Genomic DNA, 24812 nt, shown 5'->3' with positions numbered 1-24812 from the left:
GTAGTTAGTTTCTGAGGACATCCTTTCAAACAGTTGTCAAGTCAATGTTTTTCAGTGTTGAATTTGACTTACCTTCTCTGAAATCATTGGAGTACAGATGAGCTTCCTAATTTAGTTTCTAAAGGAAGCTGCCAAGTGATTTGAGGAGAATGCCATTTACAAGCTAATGATAATCTTAAATGTAGCACTGTTGAAACATTCTAGAACGTGATTAAGTCGCAACTTGCTTTTTGTTTGTCTCCAGGCCCGCCGGAGGACCACTACACAGATGGAATTGCTGTATGCAGATAGCAGTGATTTAGTCTCTGACATTAGTGCTGCAGAATCAACTTTGCCTGGCCTTCTTGCATCTGCTGCAGAAACACAAGAAAGTGGGATGACTGCTGACACAAATGATACTTCTGCTAGGGACAGAGAGTTTATTCCCCCACCATCTGGCTTACCTTCTAAGATAGGCAGCATGTAAGTTTGGCCATGCTGTACTAATTGTTCTTTGCTTTTTAAAAATGCATGTTTCCCATTTCTTCTAATCTATTGTTTTAACTTTACAAGGTATGTTAATACACTTGAAGCTTACTAAATAATACTGACAAAACCTTTCCTTCTTTTCTGCCGTCACCACTTTAGAGATTAGAAACACACTGTTGAAAATAATGTGCTGCTTACAGGAGATCCAAACTTCTCTTGTTTTGTCATAGTGAAATAATTATTGCCTTGTTTCTAAATTGCCTTGGGAAAAAATCCATCTAGTACCTCAGATACCTTGTTTAACTAGTGCCCTGGGAAATTTGCTTTCTTGAGGTGCAGCAAGAATATGCTTAGAACAGCAGGGAGATCAAAACCAAACCAAAACAAATAACTGGCAACAAGAAAAAATGGAGCAGTGTACCAATAGTATCTGAGTGTGGTCTCAGCTGTCAGGTAAAATCTTTGTGGGAGACTTCATGCAGACCATGCTTAACCTGAAGAAATCTTTACACTTGCGTGCTCAATTAATGTAAAGCTGATACAAACACAGTTAATACTAGGAATCCTCAAAAATCCTTTCTAGTTACAGACTGTGCTTATCAGCAGAACAGTTTTACTAATTGAAATTATTACTTGATACCAAATTAAACTAAAAATTTTGTTTTCATCCTTTTTATTATGAGGCCAGTAGTTGTCTCTCGTACTCCAATGTGTATTATTTCATTTGCTCTTAGTGTTCTTTTTATATCTTGTGATATTACTGGTGATTATTAGCCATTCACTGCTAGAGATGCTAGAGACTTGCATTGTTAGATACTAGCTCATGTGTTCCATGAGCTCTTGTGTAAACTAATTGCTCATGTTGTATTCAGTGATATGGAAAAACCATACCCCATAGCCATCTTCATGTCACAAATGCTGGAATTGGGCATCTTTCACTATTCACCTGTCCTATCTGCATAATATTTTTACGGTGATTTCCATCTGATGTACACTTGCAATTTTGTGTTATTTCTACTGTGTGTTTCTGGCATGTGCTTGAAGTGGCAACCATAAAAACATAAAACAGAACCATAAAACACTGCTGACAGCAATTATTAACCCATGCTGATGCCTTCAGTGCATTTTACATGTTGAATGCGCTTGAAAATAATGCTCTGGGGGGTTAGGATATGTGGGGAAACCCACATATTTTAGCTGTTAGCCTGAGTTCACTAGAGATTGTTGAAGCTTCAAGATTTAAAACATCAAGTTTTGTGGCCTGACAACCAGGACTCAGGTAATAGCAACTTTTGCCTAGCTCCATCTGCTTTGTGAAAGTCATCTAGCATGTAGCAAAACAGAATTTTTCTACACAACTGTATTCTGTGAGCATTATGTAGTTGTCAGTAAATCAGTTCAGTCAGCAGCAGGCCTCACTTCTTGTGTTTTCTTATTGCTCAAAATTGCCACAATCAGCCTGGCCTATAGTGATGTCTTTGCTGTAAGTGAAAGGGTGTTTTTCTGGCTTTTTTCTTTTTCTTTTTTTCCTCTTATTTTTTTCTTTTTCACTCTTTTTTTTTTTTTTAAACAACTAGAGCTCAGTATACTTTCTACAGCATGTCTGCTTTTGCAGGTCATTTTTGAAGAAAGGCTGTCTTTGTGAGCCACCTGGCCTTCCCATTTGAGCTATGTGGTACTCACAGCTATTGTAATAAACTACATTCTGAAGCAGAATGTAATCTTACCCGCAGTGAGCTTCAACTTCCTTGTATCACTTAATTGGCTTTCTGAGATGTGGAAGTAATAAAAGTAATCCAAAATATGCATTCTCTGGAAGTAACAGTAATTTTATGCTGAGCTGTGAAGTTAAGTGTGTGCTTACACACAAACGTTGCTGTGGAAACCCCACTATTTACTTAGTTCTGTGATGATTCCAAGACCTGGACCTGAATGTCCATGGCTAATACTGAGTCCAACAGTCAGTTTGTTTGGAGTTCTGTTTACAGGCACAGCTGGTTCTTTGTCCTTTGATACTCCTACTTTATCTCAGCAGCCTCTGCAGAGCAGAGTGGTCTCCTGTAGGTCTTGTGTCAGATTTGCCAGCTCTGTTCAGATGTCTCTGATATTATGGAAGTCTTAAAGGATGCTGAAAACCTGTAATTAGATGCGTGTCTTGCACTTTTTCATTCAGGTCATCAATAGGGATGCACCTGATCTGGGGTATTTTGTTCTTACACCTGTGCTTAGGAAGCTCACTCTGGTAAGAACACTCCATTTCTAAGATACCTGCATTTCCAGGTTTTCAAAGTGGATTCTTGATATAATCATACTCTTTACACCTTCTTTAGAGACAGAGGTGGAATACTCAAGGGACGTGTAGAGAGTAAGCAAGAGAGAGCTGGCTCTATGCCTGACTATGCAGCACAGTGGTGTGAGGTAGAGGAGTCTGTGTTCTGCCTATGGTGAGGCTTTTTTATTCTAGCAACTACGCAGGATATGTGTAGGCAACCAAACCAGGAAAGACTAGCTCAAATTCTTCATCCTTGCTGAAAAATCTGTCTACTGGGCTGATCATAGGACTTCCTTGTGACTCAGAACTTCTTCATTCTTAAATACATACTGGTCTGACATAAAAAGAGGGGAGAGAGTGTATTCTGTCCCTTCATTTGTGTCCTTTGCAGAATATGCTTGGAGGTAAGTAACATGGAGTACATTGTACGTATCTATCCTTCTTGTTTATGCTCTTTAACTGCTGGTCTTATATGCAAAACTGTAGAAGTTACTGCTTCTGCTCTCCATTCACCTGCCTTGTGAAGGCCCTGTTTGTTTGCAGCTGGGGTACAGTAGGGTCTGCATGCAGTTCATGGCACTAGGCCCAAGAGGTGGGACATTCTCCTTCTTATGGGTGCTTGTGTTCAGCATACAAGTCATTGATCAGGACAGTTTGGTCAAGTAGTTGTTCTTGGTTATGCTTTCCATTTTAATTTGTTACCTTGCACACCAGTGGATGGATTTTATATGGCACATTTTATATTCCCTTTCAAGGGAAACTGGCATAGCTTTTCTCATGGAGAAGTTGCAGATAAGTAGATTCAGATCTGTGGAGCAGTGATGCTGTTAACTATGTCAAGATGGTTGCCTGCCCACTTGATTTCGTCTGCTTAATAACATTTTATGGCACAAAAGCACCTTCATAATCCACAGAATTGCTTTCTTCCTTTTAGTAATAATTTCTGGTCATTATATTGGTAAAAACAACCTCTAAGCACACTAGGAAAGCATAAGTCAAAGCACATATGGCTTTTCTGTTTGCCCAGCTGGTGAGAAACAGGAGTGGAGACCTTCCAGATCCTGTTTTTCATTTGTGGTGAAATGATGACACTTGAATGCTAATGTTAGTACTGCACACTTGATCATTTGCTGTTTTTAATGGGGAGTGAATGTTGAGATGAAGACCACAGTGACTGGAATTATTTTGGAGAAAGAGCTAGAGAGACAAATGAAGAAGGGAGGAGAGGGTAGGAAAAAAGTGTCGTAATGGTCAGACTCGCTATGGAAAATACCTTTTTTTTCCACTTACTGATTGTGAGTTTAGTATCTCTTCTTGAATATCTTGAATTCATTCGTAAGAGCCATTATGATTTCTCTGTTCTTTGTGTCCATTTTAGATCTCAGACCTTCTGTCTTCTCTGTGATCTGAATTTGAAATACATGCTCCAGCTACCGTTATCTTTTTTTTTTTTAGTCAGTTTCTTTTATTATTGAATTAGTAGATCTACTGTTTGTTTTCAGTATCTTCTCTTGATATGTCAATGAACTGTGAAGGTTAATAAATTTGGTATATTTTTTGTATTAAAATGTGAGAGCAAATATAGACCCAGTAGTCTCAGGAGCTGCAGTAATTACTTGTTTCTGAGTGAAAGAATGACAGTTAATATAGGAAAAGCAATTTTGTCAAGAGTAAAGTAAAATAATGATTCCTCTGTCTTTAGTTCTAGACAGCCATCTTTGTCAGAGAAGAAGATATCTGAACCTTCACCTTTAGCCAAGAGAAAAACATATGAGAAAACAATGGAAAAGACAAAGGCAAAAGATCAAAAACTGTAAGAATCTTTAAAATTTTCTTTCTCTGAAATAATTTAAACTATGGATATGTGTTCTTGAAAAATAAATCTGTATTTTCTGTTTCTTTAATTTTAGGGCAGTTTTTTATTGTTGGCAATAACATTTTGTTGTTCAATGTGTGTGTGTGTGTGTGTGTGTGTGTGTGTGTGTGTGTTTTTTTGCTTATTTTGTGTGTGTGTTGTTCGTTTTCTCCCAGAGTATCTTTCTATACATGAATAACTCTGGGCCAGAGCTCTGAGAAAACGTCCTTTGGAGCATTTGCAAATGATTTATTGTATTTTTACTAAAGGGAAGATATCAGTTTCTCCAAGAAACTGCAGTTATGTTAGCACTTTTCCATTTTACGTATGTGATTTTCCTTTTTTCCTACATGGAGCTTCCACTGTTAGCACGTAATCTTTGAACATTTTGCCACCTTGCAATCTGCAGCAGTTTATTCTTAAGTTTATTGCCTTCTTTGTGAAACGTCTGTACCAAGCGTTATAATTTTATTTATTTTTCTTAAAAAAAAAAAAAAAAAAAAAAGAAAGAAAAAGAGGATCTAACATTGTGAGGCATGTTGCATTTAACCTCTCTAACCATTCACAATCTGTTAAAGCAGATGTTCTTTTTTTCTTGTAGCTCAGATTCTGGAACCCCAGAGGCTAGTCTGTCACCTCCTACTTCCCCACCAAGCCGGCCCCGTAATGAAATGAATGTTTTTAGTCGTCTTACTGTTTCTCAGGGAAACACATCAGTTCAGCAGGATAAGTAAGTCACTGAGGGAAGCCTCAGCCCCCAACCAGGGAACTGCAGAGCACACTCGAGTTACCAGTGTAGTATCTGTTAGATATTCCGCCTTTCATCTCCTACAAAACAGGAGGAGATGCTTCTCCTGTTTTTATGTACTTTTTTTTGTTTTCAAGTAAAATACTCAAAACTTTCATGAAAGTGCAGAAAAAAATTCAAGAAAAGCAATTTCCTGCTGAACCTTGTTTCCTCTAGGTTATGTCTGGTACTTGTAGTTTTAAAGCTTTCAGATGTGACAGAAAAGAGAAGTAGAATACTTAGATACGTGTTTTTGTGTGTGTTTGCACTTGAAAGTAGGATTTAGTTAACAATGTAGGAAATTACACTTTTGCCAGTTTTCCAGTTATTCCAGCTCGGAACACTGTCACAATAGTACTCTGGATGGTGGAGTATTGAAATATCTAGAACACAGTTGTTTAGGGATTATCCAAATTATTGAACATTCTGGAGTGGTCTGGAGGAGCAGGTGGTGTTGATACCCTGGTTAAAAGAAGTAGGGCTCAGTTTCCTACCATGTTAAGCATCTGTTTCTGCAGAAGCTGTAGTCCAAATTGCAGCAGCCTTGAGTTGAACAGAATCTTTACTGCAGTTTTCATACTGATAATAGTGCCCTACAGCTGTTATGGACTGCAGCTTATACTCAGAATAAACATCTGGCTTGGACTATAGTAAGACAGAAAACAGGTCTCTCTATGCTATTTGTTTTCTCTTTCATAATACTTTGCTCTTTTTCAGTGGTCTGCAGAGTCATCGAATACTAAGCAGTAGCTTACAAGGCTTCCAGTAGCTTAACTGTGCTTCTAACTTCTGTATCTTAGCTGCATTATCTTATTGCTAACTCCCACTTAACTTCTTTCATTTTCTCTAAACTGGCTTTGAAATAAAATGGAAACTGCTGAATCTGATTTGAGTTAGAAATGAAAGAAATCTTAGGACGTTGCAAATGTTCTTTTCTTTTTGTGTGTTTTGTGTCTTTATTTTTATTTTTAAACCCTTTTCGAAAAGGAGAGGTAAAGTATTTTGAAATAAGAATAATTTGCAAATTGCTGTTCCTGTTTCAGGGGACTATCAGTATGTTTAATACATATATATTTTCCAGAATAACATTTTGGATGTTTCTTCTACACTTAACAAGCATTGATCAATTTTTTTTTTTCCCTTTTCCTACTTACATTAGTAATTATATTGCAGAGGTTAAAGTTTGTTCCCATCTTCCCCTTTTACTTTGTTGTCTTTACTTTTGTAAGAAAAAGTTGGGGAAAAAAGAAGGCTTAGCAGGCCTTACTCAGCTTCTTGGTTTGAGATAGCTCTCTTAGCAGTAAATTACATTCTTAGATTTTTTTGTGACTTCTTCCTATTTTCCCTAATATTATCATGAGTTTATGGCATATCTTGAGCAATGCTGCCTACTGTAAGTGAGCTTGCATTGCTCTTCTGAATTGGCCATGCTGTTGTTTGTTCTTCTTGTATGGAGGCTTTACTTTGCTGCTGATACCTATATTCTTTCTCCTTACAATTCCACCACTGTTGATTGTAGGTCTGATGAAAGTGATTCCTCTCTGTCGGAGGTACACAGGTACTCTCTTTCTCTTTTCTGTTTTCCTGGCATCTCTCACTGAAGTTATTCCAGTTCTTAGGAAATTTCATTTTGCTGCATGAATTTTCCTGAGCTTGTGCACCATAATTTTTTTTTTTTTTGCTTTTGTCAGAGGGTTAAAAATTTGAAATTTTGGTGCAGCATGTCTTCCCTGCTTTCTCCCCCCCCTTCCTTCTTTTTTTTTTTTTCTCCTTAAGCATGTCAAGTGTTCTTATCATTTTGTTTTAAATGAAGGAGGGTGTACAACTTTCCCCAGACATATTCTCTCTGTCTACTTTTTTTGAAAAAGAGAAAATGTTTTCTTGATGTCTCTCTATTTAATTCCTGCTTGTTCAGTTGTATGCTTTGGTCACCAGGAATTAAATTCTAATGCAAATAAAAGTGAATAAGTTCTACCATGTCTTTCTGATAGGATGCATAGTTGTTCCAGAGATTAAAGAAATGTCTCTGCTCATGTTCTGTGTGGCTAAACTGTGGCTTAGAATGTTGGCACTCAGTGAAAAATTGGATTTCATCAACAGAAAGGCGGTCAGAGGGCTAACAATAACGTGATGGTAGCTTTGTCTCGTCATAGGAGCATCTGCAGCATGTTTTGTCTGCAGATTTCACAACACTGCACACAGATAGATAAACAGCTTTGGGACATGTATTTTTTCCCTCATGTTCAAGGGAAACAGTGGATGAGAGCAGCAGCAGGAGTAACTCTCAGTCTAGAGCAGCACGATCCACTGGAGAATATTACAGAGAAAAAATGTTAGTTCTGTATAGTGTCAGATAACAAAAGCATGGAGACCTAAAACAGTAGTAATAAAAAGAAAGTAAACTACCTATTCTATAATTCTTGAAAACACTGTAAAAAGGGGCATGTTGGAGTACAAACTTCTTAGCCCAAAATGCAGAAGTTAGGAATTCTGTGAATAAAGATGTGCTGTGCAATAAAGATGCAGTAAAATCATAATTTCTAAGACTGTACCAGATAAACAAGCTAATTGCCACAAAATCGGCTCATAGCAGTAGAGGCTTCTTCCTTCCTGTAGCAAGCTTCTGCGGACCACTATTATTATTGTTATTATTACTTTTTACATTTGCCTAAAGCTGATGGTTTATTGACATCATGGCTATTTCTTGTAATTATGAATACAGTCCCCAGCCAAGCGTGGCAGTGAGTCCTAACTGTGAGCTGGTCAGGTCACAGCGTTCTGTTACATGTTTGTGGCCATTACTAGGGCCAACGAGGAAGGCTTTTCTGCACTTCACAGAAATCGATGGGTTCCCTCTGTACATGCAGTAGTATGCATGGGATTTTAGACTGCTAGTAATTATTATTTGGTGATAAATCATTTGATTTTTCTTTTTTTTTTTTTTTTTTCCTGCTGGGTTACAGCCTTTTTGTACCACTACAGAGTTAGCTACAAATGATATGGAAAGATTCCTTTGGGGGTATCTGTACTCCCACCATGCTCTCTTATAGCCACTGAAGTTTGGCAGTGGGTACAAGGTGCAGTAGGGGCCCTTCCTCGGATGCACAAGTCAGCAATTCTCCAAGCTTACCTGTAGAAGGAAGCTAATGCCAGATGGCTTCTGAGTTTGGAATTGGCTGTGTACATTACACTGACTATGTTTTTCAGGCATGCTATTTGGACTAAGTTGTCTTTCTGCAATTTGCAGTGTTATGGCTGTTCCAATGAATCCAGTAGCTTTCAGTATCTTGCATGTACCCAGCACTCAGCATCTTGCCTCTTTATTTCTTTTTTTTTTGTATGTGATTTCCTTTAGCCCAATGTTGACACTTGTTAAAGCTAAATAGTAAAAATTCTTAAATAGTTTATGAAAGGCGTTCAGTTGTTCTACCCTTATATATAAGAAAATGAAATTTACCAAAATGTAGGGGAAAAGTTGGTCACTTGATTTGTCTATTGCTATGCCCGTCTCACACTTCCTTTTTTTTCCTTTAGGGGGATAATCAACCCATTTCCTGCTTCAAAATGCATCCGAACTTCCCCACTGCAGTGTATCTACACAGCTGAAGGACATGCCAAGCCTGTGCTTTGTGTAGATGCAACAGATGACCTTCTCTTCACTGGATCTAAAGGTTAGGCAGCTTTTTTGTATATCTGTGGTGCGTGTGCAGGCTGCTGACTCCATTACCTCCCAGGGCAGTCTGTTCCAGTGCCTGACCACTCTCTCAGAGAAGAAATATTTCCTAATGTCCAACCTTAATCTCCCTTGGTGCAACTTGAAGCCATTCCCTTTATTTCCATTGCTAGTTATAGGGGAGAAGAGGCCAACTCCCACCTCACCACAACCTTCCTTCATGAAGTTGTAGAGTGCAGTAAGGTCACTCCTGTGCCTCCTCCTGTACACACTGAACAATCCCAGGTCCCTCAGCTGCTCCTCGTAAGACCTGTGCTCCAGATCCCTCAATGTAATGAAAGACCCAAAACTGAACATGGTACTTGAGATGTGACCTCACCAGTCTGGCCCAGCACTGTCTGGGGTTGTTGCAGCCAAAATGTGGGATCTGGTATGTGCACTTCTTGAACTTCATCCCATTGGTCTCAGCCCAGTGATCCAGCCTGTCCAGGTCACTCTGTAGGGCCTCCCTATCCCCAGATCGACACTTCCTGCCAGTTTGTTGTCATCTGCAAACTTAGTGAGGGTGCACTCAATGTCCTCATCCAGGTCATCAACAAAAATATTGAAGAGGGCAGGCCCCAGCCTTGACCCCTGGGGAACATCATTCGTGACAAGTTATCAGCTGGATTTAACTCCATTCACTACCACTCTCTTGGCCTGGCCATCCAGCCAGTTCTTTACCCAGTGAAGAGAGTATGTGTACAAGCCATGGGCTGCCAGCTTCTCCAGGAGAATACTATGGGAGACAGTGTTTAAGACTTTGTAGTAGTAGAGGTAGGAATTAGCATATCTTAACAGCAGAACAAGGTGAAATAAAACCATGGTTTTAAGTTGAGGGAGAGAAGATTTAGGTTGGATGTCAGGGAGAAGTTCCTTACAGAGAGAGTGGTGAGGTGCTGGAACAGGCTGCCCAGAGAGGTTGTGGAACACCTCCGTCCTTGGAGGTGTTTGAGGCCAGGTTGGATGGGGCCCTGGGCAGCCTGGTCTAGTATTAAATGTGGAGGTTGGTGGCCCTGCATGTGGCAGGGGGGTTGGAGATTCATGATCCTTCAGGTCCATTCCAACCCTGGCCATTCTGTGATTCTTTGGCTGTCCTGCCTAAAGAGTTCAAACAGATTAAACCTGTAAAGCTAGGCTATTTTCTACTTACTGTTTGCATCTTGTTAACTGTCCCACTGTCCCCTTTGGTCTGTAAAAGTTGTATAGCTGTTATGGGATGGGCTACATTTTAGTAGTCACTACATTTCCACTGGGTGGAACAATGTATAAACTCTTCAAGCTGGTGGGAATAGTATTTTGGAAGAAAACATTTCCCTCCTGTTTTTTTTTGGTGACTCACCATTCACTCAGATTGACTTAAAGGGAGCATAACCAGACCTCAATAATTATTTACATAACTTTTTGGGTGATATTGAGGAGTGTTTGTTTTTGTATTCTTTTTCTGGGCTTTTTCATATGAGACAGGTACATCAAAGGACTTAGGTTTGCAATCATGCATGAAACTCTTGGAGACTCCTGTTCTCCCAAATAAAGCCTGTATAATAATCCAGTGTTATTCTTGACCACAAAAGATCAGATAATTTGCAGTGGTGGCTGTAAAGAAGTTAATGCCTCCAACAGACTCTCCTTCTCACATAACATATAAATTCTGAAACTTCAGAGCATCCTTGTTTATTCCTGTATTAACACAGACAGCACCATCTGAGTAGATCTTCCACTGCTAACATTTAGATGTGGTTTCTAGCTACTCTATTGCCTGTGTATTAAGAATACCAAGACACAGTTGGCAAACTTTTGGCCTTCAAAGTTTTTAGCCAAGGTTTTAGCATTTTGTGACTGTATACAACTGCAAGAAGATGAAGTATTTTCAGCTTCTGCAAATGCTGCTCACTTGATCTGTATTGAGATTTCAAATTTAGTGACTACAAAGGAGGAAAGACTTTAATATATGTATAATTTTAACACAGGAATGCTTGCAGATGTTGTAAATATTTGCTTTCTTGTCATATGCTAGCTTCTCATGCTTACCTTCTTCCTGCTGTTGTCACAAGTGCTGACATGTGAAGTTTGCTCTTCATGCTCCCAGTATTTATTCCAGTTAAAAATGTACTCCTGAAATATAGAGAGTGATTCTGACATGGTGGAACAAGGAGGATTTCAGGTGTGGACTGTATTCATGTTGCAAAATTCTTAAACTTCTACGTGTTTGGGGTTTTAGCACACAAAAGTTTGCAGTGTTTAAATTGCATTGCTGCTGAAGGAAACCTATGACTAGAGCACTTACGCTGGAATTTTCAGAGGCAGCTACTGCACTGAATAGTTTGTGTTGCTTTTTGCCTTTATACTCACTGTGTCTGTCAGCCCTCCTTCAACCTGAAGCATACATTTCTTCCTGAACTATGATCTTGATGAAGAATTTGTACGTGTAAAATTGGGTGATTTTCTTGATAGTTGTCAATCATCCAAACCTGACAGCATACAAATTTCCTCTTCCATTCTTTCCTTGGGAAGGAATTTTATGTTTTTAAAATATTATTGGACCTAATGTGCATATCTAGAACTTGACATAGGAGGATTAACCTTGCTTTGCTTTGATCATGGTAGATGATGCCCTTGTGTACTCTTGAAGGCCAATTTAATGTGGACATTTTGTGCAGTGCATATCAAAAGAGAGCAATATATTTGAGTGCAAATGGATATATGGATTCATTTGTTTATTTTAATTACTGGCCTTTTGGAAAAACATGACGTATTTAATTTTAATTCCCTCCCCTCCTTTTTTTGTTTTTCTTGACTTCATGTAGACCGTACCTGTAAAGTCTGGAATCTGGTAACTGGACAAGAGATTATGTCTCTAGGGGGTCATCCAAACAATGTTGTTTCTATAAAGTATTGCAACTACACAAGTTTGGTCTTCACAGTCTCAACCTCCTATATCAAAGTGTGGGACATCAGAGATTCTGCTAAGTGTGTTCGGACATTGACGTAAGTATGTTAAACCTTGAATAACAGGAGCTTGAATGAGTTTAATCTAAAATTAAATTAGATTAAATTCAGTAGTGCACAGTGTAACTCAAATATGCTGCTGGGGCTGGTGGTTTTATTTACACATTCAAGCTAAGTCAGCGTAGGGTGTTGGTAATATATGAAAACATGAGTTTGCTTGCATGCATGCCTGTAGTGTTTTAGCAAGTCTTTGGTATTCATTATTGGCTTTATAGTCTTTTTGCTCAGGTAAATGGGCTTTATTTTAAACAACATGTAAAGTAAGGAGAAAATAATGGAGTTGTCTTACTAATTTCTACTTTTTTCTGCTCCCTCCCTTTGCTTAGGTCTTCAGGCCAGGCAATGCCGGGTGATGTGTGTTCGGGAAGTACCAACAGAACGGTCACTATCCCAGCTGGAGAGAATCAGATTAATCAGATTGCACTAAATCCAACTGGCACATTCCTCTATGCAGCTGCTGGAAATTCAGTGAGGATGTGGGACCTGAAAAGGTACTGAACACCAGTGGAAGAGCATGTTCCTTCAGAGGTCACATGCACATATGAAGCAAAATCAGTGAGATGTTTCCTGTGTGTGGTAATATCCATAACCATGAAATATAGCCAATTAGCCAATAGCTAATTTTTGCTACAGTTGTTACTGAGATAGTAGTGGAAGAGCTCTTTATTTCCTCACATGGTAAAGTTATGATGAATTTTTGAAGTAAAAATTACTGGGGAAAAAAAAAAAGCACTGAGGAATGATGTGATAAATTCATGTGTTGTGACTGGTAATTGCCAATGAGATTACGAGAATCTACTGACGTAGTGCAATATAATGTGTGGCTATAATCATTATTAGATAGTACCTTTCCAAACAGAACCCGCACTGAAAGAGACCATTCAAAATACTTTATGGGGCCTGATGTGTTTGTTTGTTTTTTGAAATAGAGCTTTGGTTTCCACTTAACTATGATTTAGCATTTTTATGTGGGTATAAGCAGCAGAGTATGTAACCAGAGGATAAGTTAGAAGACCCATTCTAGCAGAAACTGTTTTATGTTTTATGTTGGATACACAAAAAAAATAGAAAATCCTCAGTCATTTCTTCTGTTGTTCTTGAAGATTTCAGTCTACGGGAAAGCTAACTGGTCACCTGGGTCCTGTCATGTGCCTTACTGTGGATCGAATTTCCAATGGACAGGATCTTATTGTCACTGGTTCAAAGGACCATTATATAAAGGTAAGCCATTAGTATTTGCCTGTGTATTTTAACTCCTTACATCAGTATGAGTTGCAGGCTTCAGCAGAAGTGACCCGTGTCTGAAATCTGATAACCCGAATGGAAATTCTTCTATCAGTTATAGATTATGGATAATGTTTGATCTTAATAACTAGCACTTAAGTGGCATTTTCATCATGTGATGGAATGTTCTTGAAAACATCATGGATCAGATTGTCTATAATTAATCTTTTTCCTCACTGCATGTGAGGTGGACTTCACGTGTGTGAGGTCTTAGAGACATATTTGCAACATCTCCTGTTTAGGTGCTTTAACAGGCTCAAAGTTGCTTCAAAGAATGCGTCTGTTTTGGGGTGCAGGCGTAGTTCCCTTGGCAGAGATGCTCTGTATGCTCCCGCATGGGAGCATAAGCATTACCCCAGTTGTGAAGTGGGAATGGAGAGAGGTCTGTGCACTTCAGTCTTTTGGGTGATTCATTAGCACATACTTTTTGATTGCTCTGAGTTGTGTTAAAGACTATGAATAGTGAGAATATGAATCTCACTATGCATAGTTAGATTATGATGCTTTCTTGTGTCTCATCATCGTGATTAATTTCATTCAATGTTAGGAAGTCTGTTCTTTATTTGCAGCCTTTTTTTTTTTTCTACTTCAGCCAGAGTGTATCTGAACCCACAAGCTCCACTGCACATCGCCAAGCTGGTTAGATAGCAGATAATTTTGCTAATCATATTTGAACATTTATTTTATTCTAGATGTTTGATGTAACTGAAGGGGCTCTTGGAAGCGTAAGTCCTACACACAATTTTGAACCTCCTCACTATGATGGCATAGAAGCACTTGCTATTATGGGAGACAACCTTTTCAGTGGATCCAGAGATAATGGAATTAAGAAATGGGACTTGGCTCAGAAAGATCTTCTTCAGGTAATATAAAAATCACATGACTAATGTGACAGTCATGTTTAGTATGTTTCTCAGGCTGTGTAAATGTTCAAGTTTAGATGATGACTATTCCGAAGGACAAGAAGGTGATAGGAGGTAGTCAACATGGATTCATGAAGGAGGAACTATACCCAGTCAGACTGAAGCCTTCTCTGACTGGCTTGATGGATGAGGGGAAGAATCTCATGTTGTTTATCCAGACTGAACAAGGCTTTTTATGCTGTCTGTGAAAATATGCTTATTCACAGACTGATTAAGAATGTGAAGCACTAGAGAAGTGCACTGTGAGATGAACTGGAAACTGGCTGAACTTCTGAGCTAAAAGGATTATGACCAGCAGCACAAAGCCCAGTCACTAGTGCTGTATCCCAGGTGTCAATATTGGGAGTGATTCTCTTTAATGTTTTCATTGATGGCCTGGATGATGCAGCAGAGTGTAGTCTGAGCACGATTGCTGGTGATGCAAAACCATGAGGAGTGGTTGGTAGAGCAGATGGTTGTGCTGCCCTTCAGAAGGGCTTCTACAGGGTGGTGCAGAGGAGCTTCATGAAGTTTGACAGATGGAAATGTCAAGTCTTGCATCCCATAAGGAGTAACTCCAAACACCAGTAGTACAGCCTGGGGACCAGCCAGCTGCAAAGTGTTCTTGCAGCAAGTGTACTCCTGGACTGCATTAGGATGAGAGTTGATGCAATGTTGACACTTCCCATCTGCTCTGCACTGGAGAGATGCATCAGGAATTGCTATCTCCACTTCTGGGCTCCCCAGTACAAGAGAGACATAGACAGACTGGAGGAAGTTCAACAAAGACCTGAAACTGTGCTTTGTGCTGAAAGAGCTTTAAGAGGATTAGGGAACTGGAGCCTTTCTCATGAGGAGACACCAAGAGAGCTGGGTCTCTTCAGCCTGGAGAAGAGAAGGCTCAAGGGGACATTGTCAGTATATGTAAATACCTAAAATAGGAGGGAGAAAAGACAATGGAGCCAGATACTGCTCAGTAGTATCCAGTGGATAAAAAAATGAACAGTGGGCACAAACTGAAATGCAGGAAATTCCATTTAAATGGGGACGGGGGAAAAAAAAAAAAAAGCTGGACAACTTACTCTGGCTGACCCAGATTTGAGTAGGGGGTTGAACTAGATGATCTCCAAAGATCTCTGCCAATCTCAGCTATTCTGGTCTTCTGCAGACATAACATAGAATCATAGAACCATGAATGTGTTGGAAGGGACCTTTCAGATCCTCCAGTTCCAACCCCCCTGCAATAGGCAGGGACATCCCCCACTAGACCAGATTGCTCAAAGCCCCATCCAGCCTGGCTTTGAATGCTTCTGAGGAGGAGGAAGCATGCACAACCTCACTGGGCAACCTGTTCCAGTGTCTCACCATCCTGACAGAAAAGAATTTCTTCCTAATATCTAGTCTAAATCTACCCTCTTCCAGTGTAAAGCCATTTCCCCTTGTCCTGTTGCTACATGCCCTTATAAAATGTTCCTCCCCAGCTTTCCTGTAGGCCCCGTTCAGGTACTGGTAGGCTGCTATATAAGGTCTCCTTGGAGCCTTCTCTTCTCCAGGCTGAAGAGCACAGCTCTCTCAGCCTGTCCTCATAGGGAAAGTGCTCTGTCATCTCCACGGCCCTCCTCTAGACCTGCTCCACTCCAACACCATGTCTTCTTGTGTTGGGAGCTCCAGGACTGGATGCAGTACTTCAGGTGGGTTCTCACCAGAGCAAAGTAAGGGGCAGAATTGCCTCCCTTGACCTGCTGGTAAGGACATTTGTAACTCAGTTATTTTTCAGTAAATGCAGATATAATTTTGATCTGATCACATACATGATAATGTAGTAGAATCTAAATACTGCAGCTTTCATCTGTATTCCTGGTATTCCTTGACACAACCATTTTAGATAAGGATCAAAGCTTGAAATAGAGCTGAACCTGATTCAAAATATAAATAGTAACATTCCAAGACATGAGTCCTGAGTTGGAAGACTTAACTGGTGAAAATTACTCAGCAAACATATTATTCAAAAAAATTTGGAGATCATCTGCATCACTTAGTGCAGTGCATCTCAAGCAGTGTATATTATAGTTAAAGCTTCAGGATGTTCCTAGAAAGCTGCAGGATGTTCCTGAAAGCTTTCTCCACATTGGGAATGGTAGCAAAGAGTTCCTGCAGAATTGGTGAAGAGCTGATCCTGCTTCCCTTAAAAGAAAGCAGACTTGAGCTATTACATGCCTGGTGTTTGTATCCCTGGTGTCTTTTGTTCTTGGCCATTCTGTGAAGCGTTTTGCTTTCTGAATCAGCAGTAAAATGTTAGTGTCCTTCCTCAATAAATAGTAAATGATTTTAAGTGCCCTATCATAAAATCATTTTAGGAACTGTAATGGGAAAATAAGAAAGGAGAAAGGCAAATGGTTTTTGCTTCCCTGGTGTATTTTTTTATCAGTGTGTTGGATTTTCTTTCGCTTTCAAAGTTTTACAGACAAACTCGAAAAACCCACAGCAACCATGTGTGCATTCAAATATGCATCTGAACCCTCCTCCATGTTGGTTATCCATGTTGTTTATACATAGATTTAGCATTATCCCAAAGTAATTTTCTGTTCCACCTCATGGCAGTTGTGCATATTGGATTTTTTTTCTTGTTTTGTAGCACTGATTTTCAAAGAGAAACAAATCCAAGGTGACTCATATAGAAGTAGCCTCGTGGAAGAAAGGCACCTCCTTACTCTAATAAAAAAGTAGTAGTAGGGCTTGACATAATAGATAATCAACCACAGGGCTGGAATTGGGCTTAGAATCGGGATATTTTATTTTTTTTAATTTCTGCCTCTGAGCTCAATCATCTATAATTCTTTTTCACCCTATGAGATTCATCTGCTTTCTGTTTTTCAGCAAGTTCCTAATGCTCATAAGGATTGGGTGTGTGCTCTGGGCCTGGTGCCTGGTGCTCCAGTTCTGCTCAGCGGCTGCAGAGGAGGAACCCTCAAGCTCTGGAACGTTGACACCTTTGCACCAATTGGGGAGATGAAGGGACACGACAGTCCTATAAATGCAATCTGCACCAACTCCAGCCAGATTTTTACAGCATCAGAGTGAGTTTTTCTGATCCATAGGCCCCTTTTGTTGTATAGTTTTAGCTATAGTTTTACCCATGCAAACATGTTTAGATCTTCAGCTGTGTTAGTCACTAGCAGAAGTGGGAGGACCTGGTCCATGCCTCTCAGTGCCAGTAACCTCAGCAGTGGTCTCTGCAGTGGGGAGTGTGCACTGCAGGGTATGTGAAAGTGAGCCTTTGGGATGGGAGAAGAAAATACTGGAACTTTGATGGTGCATATGTGTAGATGATAAATGGATAACAATAAATATATTGGCAGTGCATGCTCAGTAATTTCTTAGTGATGGCATGCATAAGTAAAACAGTTCAGAGACCTCTGATGTTTGGGATGGCAGAGGGAGAATTGGACAATACTGAGTATTTTACCATCTTGCACCTCTGTGCAATTAGGCTGTTCACTGACATATTCCCAAATGTCAAACTCCTGACACATGGGGATGTTTCTAGATGCCATGTTAAGTGCTCGTCTAGAGCAGAAGCTTTGCAAGTTGTCTTCCTGTCTTTTAAACACCTTGATATCTGCTACCTCAGTAAATGTGGGCATATTAAGAAATTAAACTAATTCTGAAGAAAGAAAAGTGGAGGGGACTGCACCTAGAGGTGCAGGCTTTGCATGGGAGCTGTGAACACTGTCATCTTGTGTCCTGGTGCTAAGCATTGTTGGAGTTGACAAAGATTATGTCCCTATTAATTAATATCTAAAGATATTAATATGTTTATGTCACGTGCAAATGAAATTTTATTATTAGCAGAAAATTCCATCCTTTTGGGACTTGTAATACTGTGCTGAAGGCCTCCAGAACTTGTGGTGTTTGAGTCAGAAAAATTCTATGCTGTGCTAAAGTCTGATCTGACTGCTGCATCCTGAGGTGTTTCTGTGTTGTTGTTTGTTTTTGGAGAAGGAAATAAGAAATACAGGAGTTGCCATTTGAGGCAATCTTCTCAATAGTAAGTACATGAGTGAGTGCTTATGCTTCATAGGGTTTGCTTCGCCTTCGCAGGTTATATTGCTATTTAAGGAGACAAATTCCTCAGTTCTCTAAAAATGCCTTTCTGAATAGGGCACCTGCAGCCTTTTTCCTCCAGTCTTGCTCCCTCTCCAACTTAACCACCTAACTGGAATTCTGGTTTGACTGTTTGTTTGTTTGTTTTTCAGTGACAGAACTGTGAGGATCTGGAAAGCTCGGAATGTGATAGATGGACAGATCTCCGATGCAGGAGATGCAAGTGAAGATCTGGCCAGTAATTGAGAAGATGGGCATAAATAAAGATGTTGATGAAGTTGAAGTGCACCCTATGCAGTTTGCTGTATACTTATTAAGTGAATGCTGATGACTGGAATGAGCTGAAAAATAAGAGTGAACTCTTCAACTAGACCTGCTGTCCTTAAAGTATGTACTGTATGTAGGGAAAACAAAACCCAAGGGTAGCATTCTTGTATCTCAGTGATCACGTATGTATGTCTATATATAATGGCTGAATTTGTGTGCACTTGTGTAACACTTGCAGTTTGAGTTAACTGGAAGTCAGTCTTCTCTAATGACCATCTCAAAATTATAACCAGGAATATATTAAAGAGTGTTCTGCTGTATTTCACTCACAAGTATGATCAGCTGTGTCGCATTTTAGGGTAGCGAGGGACTGATGATGTCCTATTAATAAGCCTTTGATTATGACAGGCATTGATTTTAAAGGTCACTTGCCCTGTTCTTAGGGAAGTGAAGTGAACAGGAGGGAGCTGCTGGGGCAGATCGTTCTGATATGTCTGTGTCCTGCTAACAGCAAACGCTACATGAGTTGTGCTAACCTTAGCGTATAATCCTTGTTGACCAAAGCTGTGCAGCTGTGTACACTCCGTGCTCAGGACTAGAACTAAAATGCTCATAAACTGGTATGTTTTATTGGTGTTTTGCCTATAATCTGTAATGACTAGATGTTCTTAATGTCATCACAGAAGTATACCTTAATCTATTTTTCTTATGAATTCATTTCTATCATCTCACATTTTCTTTTTTTTAAAGCAAAATATCTTTCCTTTTTATCTAATTTTATATGCTGCTAAATGTATTTTAAATACACTGTTTTGCAAACCTTGGCAGTTTCTTTGAGAACTGAACCACGTGTATTGGGAAAGCTATGTAAATAGATGGTTGTATAAAGAAAATATCTTATCATGTGCCTGTATGACTTTTAAAGTTCCTAGAATGTGGATATTGAGGGAGGATGTATAATTTAGCCAACTGCTCTGAATATTAATTTGTAAATTCTGCAGATTTTAAAAACTTATGTAGATTCAGATACAGTGTTTGGATGTTTTTTGTTGTTGGTTGTTTTGTTTTGTTTTTCCCCAGAAAAATAGAAGTCTGTAAATTATAGCTTGTGTAGGTAACACTTAAATAAAGATGTGAATGTGAACTATTTCTCTTTGTGTTTTTCTTCATAGTTCCTTATAAACAGTTCACTTGCAAAGGCTCCACATGTGAAAATGCACAGTGTTACATTATACAGTAGAATTCCTTGCTGGGTAATAGAGCCCATGGGTTGGTATCCCATTCCTGTCTTCTAGTTAGCCATTATTTCTGTTCAGTGGTACTCAGGAACTCTAGCAGGATTCCCTTGTACCAAGTACAGTAGTGACTTCAAATGGAGCAGATGTGCCCTGTTCTCAAGAGATCATTTCTTCCCTTATTACACAGTGCCAAGCAAAGAGAAGCTCTGAAGCTCCTAACTCATCTTTGAGAAGATCTTATTTCCTTCTCAGCTCAGCTGGAAAGCAGATGAAACTGCATACTCCGTGTGATTTAAGTCTGATTTAGCCCAGGTTTTGGCAGAAATAAGTAATGATATGTATTGTTAAGCAGCATACAGGTTAGGAGTTAAAGCAGTCAGTTTGGTATTGCTGCCCTTTACCTCTCACGCTTCTGAGGAATTTAAAAGGTGCCTGCAAACACGTGTTGTTTGGGACCTGAGGAAATGGAGTGGATTCATGTGCAAGAGGCTGTGCCTGGTGTTCCCCTTCTGCCTGGCTCAGGCACTGGTGCATGTTTGGGTTCTCTGGGCAGCCCATGTCCTCAACAGGGCTGCTGTTTTCCCAGTCTGTAATTCATACAAACACTGTGGTTTTCAACTACTGTTTTTTTAAAAGTCTTTATAAGCCTAAGAAATTGCTGCTTGCTGTCAGGCTGTTCTGTCTTAATGGACCATATGGTGAGGGTCTGTTGTTGCAACAGTCTGAGTTACAGATGCTTCTCTCTGGTAATGCTTGAAAACAGACATTTTGTTTTATGAAGCTATCTTATGGTTAGCACCAATATAACTCTTTGATAGCATGTGTATAGAAAGTTATTTTTTCCTCTGGGAAGACATCACATCAAAATGAACCTTACTGTACAACACAGGCTTATCCTGAAAGTTCTCACCATCAAATAGTTGGAGGAAATTTGTCATTTTGTAAAGGTCACAGTTCCAGTTCTTGTTTAAATGGATATTTCTTCCACTGTGTTGGTTTTTCTCCTGATGTTTCATTTTAGTATAAAGTTGTGTATCTGACAAATGATAAATTAGAAAATGGTAAACACAGGGCTCTGGAGGGGGTTCTGTAAAGAGAGAAGAGTCTCTGGGAAATAATTTTTGGGAAGTCTTGGGAAAATGACCCTCTTTCAAAGCTGGAGTTGAGAAATTTATCAAGGTTTGTGAACAAATTTGTCACCAGCCCTGTCTTATCTGCTGCTTAATGACTGCAATGCCACATGTTACCATAGCCTGAGTTTCCTGGGCTAGATTTGAGAAAACATTGGTAATGTCTCATTAATAATCAGAGCAAGATAATTGAGATGTGTGTTGTGCCTTGGCCTGGTATATAAGGCTGCAGGCTGCGGCCAGATGTCAGCGTTCAGTCATGGATGGGGTCAGGGGGCTCTGGCTCTTGATCACCGTGCTGACAGGTAGGTGCACAGGACTTCTTTTTGTCACAGGACTTAAAAGCAAGATCTAAACATGGCAACAACAAAAAAGCTATTGGGGTGGGAGCTGCTCTTTTCATGTGGAAAAGGAGAAGACAGGCGTAGGCCAAACTACACCTGAGGTGACTCTATGGGAAGGTAACAGTGCTGGCTCATTTTATAAATATACCCCAGTCCAATGGTGCATTCAGCTCTTGGGTACCAGAGCAGATGGACTGAAGTCATTCAGTTGCTGAAAGGTAATGTTACCTTGGATAATTTGCTTCCTGGCATTTTTTTACCTGTGTGTATCGGTGATGAATCAGTCTGGGGTCTAATAAGGAGAGAATAGAGCTGATTCTCATTGTGTTGAGAGATAAAGGTAGAGGGAAACAGCAAACGTGAAGGTGAGCCAAAAATGCAAGGGCTTGTACTTGTGAATTAGAAGGAATGTGGTGATTTTTAACTCCTTGCTCACGCCTTCTTGCAGCACCCTTTAACAATTTTGTAGAAGTAAAGTAAGGGTTTTTAAAAACAAACACGAATGCTTTTTCATTTCTATCTTTCAAGCTCCCTCTCTTTAGCTTCTGTTCCCATGGAAATTATCAAGGGAAAAGGAGCACGTAGCCCCAGCAATTGCTGAGTTTGGCTGCTCTTTTGCATTTCATTTCAACACATGCTTACAAACATAGGGAATAAGTGCAGGGGAAAAATGATGCAGAGGCCTTAAATTAAAAATAAGAGGAAAAAAAAAAAAGGGTAGAAGGAGGAATTTGCACCTTTCCCTTGCCATTATGCTGAATGGATAGCAGGAATTTAGGGAACAAGATATGAAGGAGGCAGCCTGATTCAGCTGCTCAGACCTGAATATGCTACCAAAATTTCCGGGAGAGCTCCAGCTGCATGCAGAAGGGGAGCTTTCTAGGCTCCTACAGAAGCAATTTTTTTTTTTCATCAAACTTTCCATTCACAATGTCCTTATGAAGTGTTTTGAAGACATTTCATGATAGAAATAAGTTGATAACAGTCTCCTATGAGATGTTAATAACCTGCTCTGGTGCGTTCAGTTATGTTGCAAGTAATGAAAAGAGTGAAATTTGATTCTTACTGGGAAAAAATAGTGAAATGTGATGGTTTTACTCTGTGCTCCATCTGCCCAGATGTTAACTGGCACGTGTGGGCTGATTTCACACTTTTGCTTCATATGCACGTCTATATCACGCACCATTGTGTCAGGCTGCCCCTCTGCTGTCATCTGTCACACGGCAACAGAATGCAATGAAATACTGAAGGGAAGGTTCAACCCCTACTGCTGTGCCACCACCATCTGCCTCTGATGTTGTGGGCAAAAATGAGTCATTGAAACCCTCCATGCAGAAAAAATGGCACCCATTGACATTTATTGATGCTTGCTGATCATTTATGGAGACCACCAGTGGATGCGAGCGCTGTAAGGCAGTGGGTGGTGTGTTTCAGCAGTGGCCACATGAGTCACCTATGCTGCTGTAGATTTTTATGAGTATGGCATGCAGGCTCTTGTTCATTGCTGGTGATGGTGGATGCTGATGGTGGTGACTGTTGAAAAATGGACTTTAGTAGCTGAGAATTTGCTCTATCAAACAGTGTTATTGTGCTTTTTGTAGCTATTGTGGTCTCTGTGGAAATAGATAGGATGCATTACTTTCAGAGCAACCTACAAAAACTGACACTGCCAAATGATGCTATTTTCTAGTGAACCCACAGTTTTATGCTGTAATTTTTTTCAGTATATGTAAAAATTGCTTGTGCACATTTTTTTGTGAACTTCATTATATTGGAATACTTCAGACTGTGTCAGCAAACACTTTTTAAGCTTCCAGGTACACACCAGTCCAGGTAAAAATTGTGAAAAGTGAAGATGACTGTCATGTTGTGGAAAAGAATAATTATTTTTCAAGTAGCTTTAGTCTCGAGTTTTCATAGGATTATTAAGGTTGGAACAGACCACTGAAATCACTTAATCCAGCTGTCAACCCATCACCACCAATTCTGCCCACTAACCCTATCCCTCAGTGCCACGTCTCCATGTTTCTTGAACACCTCCAGGGACGTGACTCCACTACCATCCTGGGCAGCCTGTGCCACTGCCTCAACACCCTTTTGGAGAAGAAATGTTTCCTCCAACCTGAACCTGCCCTGGTAATGATTGAGAGGGCAGAAGTCAACTGTCAGCGCCCACTACCCTATGCCATGTGATAGGGGTGCCCTCAGTAGATCCCTGTGCAGGAGCCAGGCACTGGGACAGCAGTGGGTGCTCATGGGGACAGAACCTCTTGTTCTGCTCGTTTAGGTCACCAGTAGGCATGCTGCTCTGATGACATCTCAGCCACGGGAGTTGTAGTGTTGGCCCTAAAGCGAGGCAAAAACACCTCATCAAAAGAAGAGTAACTGCAGAAGCTCTTACTGTTTGTTCTGCGGCTCTCTGTGTGTCATTCCACGCTCCCTGACTGCTTTTTGTCTCTTAGCCTTAGGCTGCAGCCATGGCTCCAGCACAGAGCAGTGCACGGTGCCAGCAGCAAGACGTGTAAACTGCCACCCCCAGCCCGGTGCGACCCAGCAGAGCTGCGAGGCACTCGGCTGCACCTGGTGTGCCACCGATGTCCCCAACGCTCCTTGGTGCTTCTTCTCTGAGGATAGCACCTATGGCTACTCACTGGCCAGGAGCATGGAGAAGACAGTGAAAGGCTGGAGGTAAGCTGGCAGTGAGCCGTTGTGCCCGAGTCTGGTGAGGGAGGGGGTGGCAGCTGTGTTTCTGTAAGCCATGTGCAGCTGGGGTTCTGCTCATGCCACCAGTGCATGGAAACCACACACTTCATAGAATCATAGGATCGCAGAATCAGAAAGTTTGGAAAAGACCATTAAGATCATCTAATCCAACCATCAGCTCATCCCCACCATGCCCACTAAACACATCCCTCAGTGCCACATCTCCATGTTTCACAAACTCCTCCATGGACAGTGACTGCACCACCTCCCCGGGCAGCCTGTGCCACTACCTCACCACCCTTTTGGAGAAGAAGTCGTTCCCCATATCCAACCTGAACCTCCCCAGGTGAAACTGGAGGCCATTATCTCTTGCCTGTTAATGGCAAGAAGAGCCAAGCTAACAATATAAGACTTTGTCATCTGATTTTTAGCCTTAAATCTCAGTAAACTAAAAGCTACTGCATGCTGCTGAATTCATCCATAGGGACAAAAAGCCAATAATCAGAGATAGGGGAAATTGTCAGTGCCAGGGCTGGAATAGGGGGAAAGACTTCAACTAAAATAAGAAATTGTTAGGTTAGATATTAGGAGAAAATTCTTTACTCAGAGGGCAGTGAGGCCCTGGCACAGCTGCCCATAGAGCTGTGGGTGCCCCATCCCTGGAGGCGCTCGGGACTGGGTTGGATGGGGACCTGGGCAGCCTGAGCTGCTGGGGAGCAGCCAGCCCACAGCAGGGG

General features: G+C 40.5%; 1 protein-coding gene across 7 annotated transcripts in view; it reads left to right on the top strand.

Moving 5' to 3' along the window:
• KIF21A (kinesin family member 21A) overlaps positions 1–19804 on the top strand; it is an 85134-nt gene extending 65330 nt beyond the window's left edge. For 4 of the 7 annotated variants that reach the window (XM_052680814.1, XM_052680809.1, XM_052680808.1 and 1 more), the window contains 10 exons: positions 245–462; positions 4443–4553; positions 5197–5325; positions 8917–9053; positions 11902–12082; positions 12430–12594; positions 13207–13324; positions 14080–14250; positions 17167–17366; positions 18546–19804. In XM_052680814.1, coding sequence (XP_052536774.1) covers positions 245–462; positions 4443–4553; positions 5197–5325; positions 8917–9053; positions 11902–12082; positions 12430–12594; positions 13207–13324; positions 14080–14250; positions 17167–17366; positions 18546–18639 — 1524 coding nt within the window. In that variant the 3' untranslated portion in view covers positions 18640–19804. Of the gene's footprint in view, positions 1–244; positions 463–4442; positions 4554–5196; positions 5326–6901; positions 6941–8916; positions 9054–11901; positions 12083–12429; positions 12595–13206; positions 13325–14079; positions 14251–17166; positions 17367–18545 lie in introns of all 7 variants that reach the window. The other 3 variants (XM_052680813.1, XM_052680811.1, XM_052680812.1) reach the window with 3 other exon arrangements.
• Positions 19805–24812: the final 5008 nt, after the last annotated feature.

This window comes from Tympanuchus pallidicinctus, unplaced genomic scaffold, assembly GCF_026119805.1.
Source record: "Tympanuchus pallidicinctus isolate F22 unplaced genomic scaffold, pur_lepc_1.0 scaffold19, whole genome shotgun sequence".
NCBI lineage: Eukaryota > Metazoa > Chordata > Aves > Galliformes > Phasianidae > Tympanuchus > Tympanuchus pallidicinctus.
Note: the sequence above shows the minus strand (reverse complement) of the source record. Positions and strands in the feature narration are given on the sequence as shown.